The sequence below is a fragment of the Dipodomys ordii genome, unplaced genomic scaffold, assembly GCF_000151885.1.
Source record: "Dipodomys ordii isolate 6190 unplaced genomic scaffold, Dord_2.0 Scaffold127, whole genome shotgun sequence".
NCBI classification, from domain to species: Eukaryota; Metazoa; Chordata; class Mammalia; order Rodentia; family Heteromyidae; genus Dipodomys; species Dipodomys ordii.
The window spans coordinates 70,189-75,021 of NW_012267343.1; the positions used below are offsets into that span (position 1 = coordinate 70,189).

At 41.3% G+C, this 4,833-nt stretch overlaps 1 protein-coding gene across 1 annotated transcript; it reads right to left on the reverse strand.

The window, feature by feature from the left end:
- Positions 1-417: 417 nt before the first annotated feature.
- LOC105996113 (olfactory receptor 1G1-like) lies at positions 418-1,353 on the reverse strand. The gene has a single exon (XM_013030093.1). The coding sequence runs from the start codon at positions 1,351-1,353 to the stop codon at positions 418-420; it is 936 nt and encodes a 311-aa protein (XP_012885547.1).
- Positions 1,354-4,833: the final 3,480 nt, after the last annotated feature.

The window sequence follows — 4,833 nt, forward strand, 5'->3', positions numbered from 1 at the left end:
AGATATGTGGGTTGAAATTCTACCTCTGTCACTTGTTATCTGTATCACTTTGAGTAACTAATTTTATCTCTGGGAGTCTCTGGGTTTTTTTTCTTCTTCTGTATAATGACAAAGTGAAAATATTTACCTCAAGAGAATATGTTGAATCTTGCTATAGGCATTGTGCATCTAGAAATGAGCACAAGAAAAGGAACAATCAAATATGCACACACGCACATACATAAACACACATATAAGCAGAAACACATGATGCTGTAGTATGAACATAATTGTTACCCTGTTGTACGAAGTGAGGAAGTTGCAGTTCATTGATAGTATCCACTTGCCCTGTCAGAAAGCGAATCAGATCCAAGAATTTAATGTAGGCACAAAAATAATTCCACAAGTTGGCTTCCTCTGAATTCCCACAATGACATCTCATGAAGATCGCAGTGCCCTCCTGCTCAGGAGTCTTCCCAAGGCGCCCTTCATGTCTTTGTTTCTCAGGCTATAGATGAACGGGTTCAACATGGGGGTCACTACTGCATACATCACTGCTGCGATTTTGTCCTTGTTGACTGAATCAGAAGCAGAGGGAATAAAGTAAACCCCGATGGCAGACACATAGAACAAGCAAACTGCTGAGAGGTGGGAGCCACAGGTGGAGAAAGTCTTCCATTTCCCACCTGCAGATGGGACTTTCATGATGGCGGCCATGATGCGGACATAGGAAATGATGATCAGCAAAGGAATCAAGATGGTTAATGCGCCTCCCCAGTACATCAGCACACATTGGTTGGCATATGTACTGGAACAAGAGAGCTTCAGCAGGGGAAGAAGGTCACAGAAGAAGTGAGGGATGGTGTTGTCCATGCAGAAGGATAACTGAGCCAAGAGAATGGTGTGGGTGAGAGAATATGAAAATGCAAGGATGAGAGACACAACCACCAGCAGGATACAGCATCGGGCACTCATGACCAGGGTATAATGAAGGGGATAACAAATGGCCACCAGTCGGTCATAAGCCATCACTGCCAGGAGGAAAACATCTAGGCCAATGAACCACAGGAAGAAATGGATCTGAGACAGGCACCCAGCATAGGGGATGGTATTACTATGGGCCTGGATGCTTGTCAGCATCCGGGGAATTGTGGTAGATGATAAACACAAGTCAGTGAGGGAGAAGTTGGCCAGGAAGAAGTACATGGGAGTGTGGAGGTGTGGATCGGAGCCGATAGCCAGGATGATGAGGCTGTTCCCCGCCACGGTGACCAAGTAGATGGTCAGAAAGATTCCAAAGAGAAAATTCTGCTGTTCCTCAGAAAACCCCAAGAGGAAGAACTCTAAAACTCTGGTGTGGTTTCCTATCTTCATGTTGCAGTGTGCCTAAAAGAATAAAATGGAGAATGACATTTCAAAGCCTTTGTTTGTTCTAACGAATATTGTTCTGACGGAAACAAACATAAAAATGGCATCCATATTGATGACAGCCATCAATATGGTTGTCTGTTATTTCAAGAACCATAGGAATTCATTAAGGCTGACTCTAAGTAATTTCTTACAGCCACCCTGGTGCCTGTTACAGGGTAGAGGGAGTTCTCCAGCCAGTGCTAAAAAGCCTAGAGGTGAGAGAGGCCATTCATTAAATGCAGATGCATAGCTCAAGGTGATATAGGAGGGCTCACCTTCAGAGAAATGCAGATGTCATAGACTTATGAAAGCTTTGCACAGAGAATGCTCTGATTTTGTCTTGCTTACTTCCCTAAATGGCTTGAATCAAACACCTCTGAGTAGCCTCTAAGATTTCCCCTGGACGGACAGTTGAGGTGTGTCGATGGAAAAGTTCTGTTGGTACCTGAACTTGTACCTATGTCCAAATATGATCTGCTTTTGTCAAGGCTTGGTCTCTATCCCCAAGAATGTGGTTGGTGTCTTTAAAAGCTTAGTGCAAGCGCTGTTCGGGGCTGCTGGTCTTTGAGACCAGCAGTCCATCATGCAGTTACCGGCCTGACTCCAGATTTGAGCTCTCAAAATGTGGCTTCTCTGTATTCTCACCATACAACAGTGTCACCAGAACAAATACCTGAAATAATCCACTGAAGAGAACAGGCTTATTTTGACTCACAGTTTTTGTGATTAGCCTGTGAGGAGCTGGTCCATCATGGCAGGAGGTAAAGCAAAACTGCTCCTCTTTGGGCTGGTACATGAAATGGAGAACTAGGAAGAGACCAGGGTCCTGAAATACTCTCAAAGATTTGTTCCTACCACAAAAACCTTCTCACTAAGCCTCAGCTCTGAAAGTTTACACCACTTCCCCAAAACATAAAGCTGGGGACCAAGCGTTTAACACGCAAGTACTTAAGCACTAAAAGTGCTTCACTTATCTCCTTGGAGTTCCATTTTCATAAGTTAGAAATTTCTATTTTTCAAATAAGAAGATGGAGACAAAGATAGGTAATTTGTCCAAGGTGATATGAGTAACTAAGAAAGCCTACACTCAATAGAGTCCATCTGATTCAACACTTACCCAGCTGATCTCAAGCGGTCTCAGGCACTGTGCAGCTACAGAGTTCTTTCCTTCTGAACAATTCTAGACAATTCACAGTACAGCTCCTTCTGGAGACTCAGCCTCTCTCCTTGTGCAGTAGAAATGAATTCCAAGTGGTGGGTTACTGTGGGCAGGTTTCTAGAACCACCTATCCCCACATAAGTGGAGCTGGGAACCCCAAAGGTGGTATATATGGGAATATTTACCAGGTTTGGATACCTCAGGGTGCTAATTTATTAATGAGAACAAAGATTATAATTATCTCTGAATCCCTAAAGCAAAGAAAATGTACTGCTACTTCAAGTGGGATTTCTGTTCCAGTTGTGGACTCTCAAAGAGTATTGCTCTTGTCCATGTCCTTGGAGGTAGTGTTCTGGGCTTGCTGATGCCACCTGCAAGTCTAGTGCAGATGGAAACTCAGAGTGAATAATCCACAAAGAGACAGTAGAGATGGAGCAGCTACTCCACATCTCATTTTAACACTGTTTTAGTTCAACTGTCTTGGCCAGTATTCTCATTTTCCTCAGTGTTATTGATATTGTTTATTCATTATTATTCCTTTTAGAAATTCACTTCATATATATGGCACATTAAAACCCATTGTAATATAGATGGACATTTTGCATATTTTTTTCAGTGTCAACCTATGAAGAGTACAGTTGCTGTGAATATTCTTGTAAACATGTATATAGTTCTCTGGAGCAAAATTACATATACATTTCAAGGAATGGAAATATTGGTTGGGGAAAATACATTAGTAAGTATTAACTGATGGTATCTCAAAGAGGTTTTTCTAGTACCTAGTCCCTTTTGTAGCAATGATGATTTGTGCTGCTCCACATGATTCAAATAGCAAGATTTATGTTTCTAGTCTTTCAGATTTACACACATTTACTTTGTGATGCTGAACACACTACCACTGAGCTTCAACCCAACCCCTCACCTTAAATTTGAGCTATGCTCTTATGTGTGTGTGTGTGTGTGTGTGTGTGTGTGTGTGTGTGTGCGTGTGTGTGCGTGTATTTCATGATAGTTTGATTTACATTTCTTTGATATAAATGGAATCTGGACATCTTTTCATATGTCAACTGGTCATATGGATATCTTCTTTGTGTGAAGTGGCTATACAAAGATTTAGCTTGCTTTTTTCACTGTCTCTTCTGTCACTGAGTCTCTTTTGCACTATCTAAATTATATAATTTGATGAGCAATAATTTTTAAATTTAGTCTAGTATATTATGCTTTCTTGCTGGAAAGTTTTTTTGGAGGGGGAGTTGTTTTTAACTGGTCAGATTTTTCAAGATATTCTCCTGTGCTGTTTTTTTAAAGCCTTGTTTAAACTTTTGTATTTATATCTATGATACTTCTGGAAGTATTATGGGTTTATGATGAGTCCAGTTTTCTTCTATATTGATATTCAGTTGTACTGAAACATTATTGAAAAGAGCATCTTTTTCCTTGATGCATTATAGTTTTATATATGCCTCCTATCAAATAATTCTCTATGTAGAGTCTCAGTGAGTTTTCTATCCTTCTAATAGTATATGGCATGTGGACACAATTACAATATACTTAATATTAATTTTTCATTGATACATAAAATTATACTTAAGGTAGGCTACTTTCAGTTTTTTAGGATTTTCATAAAGGTTGTACCAGTAACATTTCCAACCACCAGTGTATGAGAGTTCCTTTTCCCCTGCATCCTCATTATCATTTTTTGTGCCAGTACTGGGGCTTGAACGCAGGGCCTCATGCTCTTGCTTGGCTTTTTGCTTCCTAGTCTGGAACTCTGCCACCTGAGCCATGCCTCTAGTTATAGTTTTGCTTGCCTATGCTGGTTCGAACTACCATCCTCAGATCTCAGCTTCCTAATAGGATTATAGGCATGATACACTGGTGCCTGAAGAAGGGGACTTTTGCACATCCCAGCTTGCTTACTGATGATTGATATGGAAGCATCACAGGAGAAGCCTTGTAGTCAGTTTCCTCCAGAGAGAGCAGAAGATCCTTCATTTTTATGTCTCCAAATCCCAGAGGTGCCCCCCCCTCTATTGATTAAGTGAATGACCATCTTGAGAATCGCTGGGGTCTCAGGAAGCTGGTTGTGACTTGGACTCAGACTCATAGATTCACAGACATAGATCTACTTGGGAAGGAACGGTGTACCATGCCATAGAGGGAAACTAAGGGCAATTGCATTGGGGAAGCTGCAGCCAAACTTCTGGTAGAGATAAGAAAGATGAGCTGCGTGAGTATGAGTGGAGGTATGAAGACAGAGAGCTCGTGCGTGATCACGTGGTACC

What these genes read in the sequence shown, in the direction of transcription:
- LOC105996113 (XM_013030093.1), bottom strand. Translation starts at nt 1,353, where the DNA reads ATGAAGATAGGAAACCACACCAGAGTTTTAGAGTTCTTCCTCTTGGGG.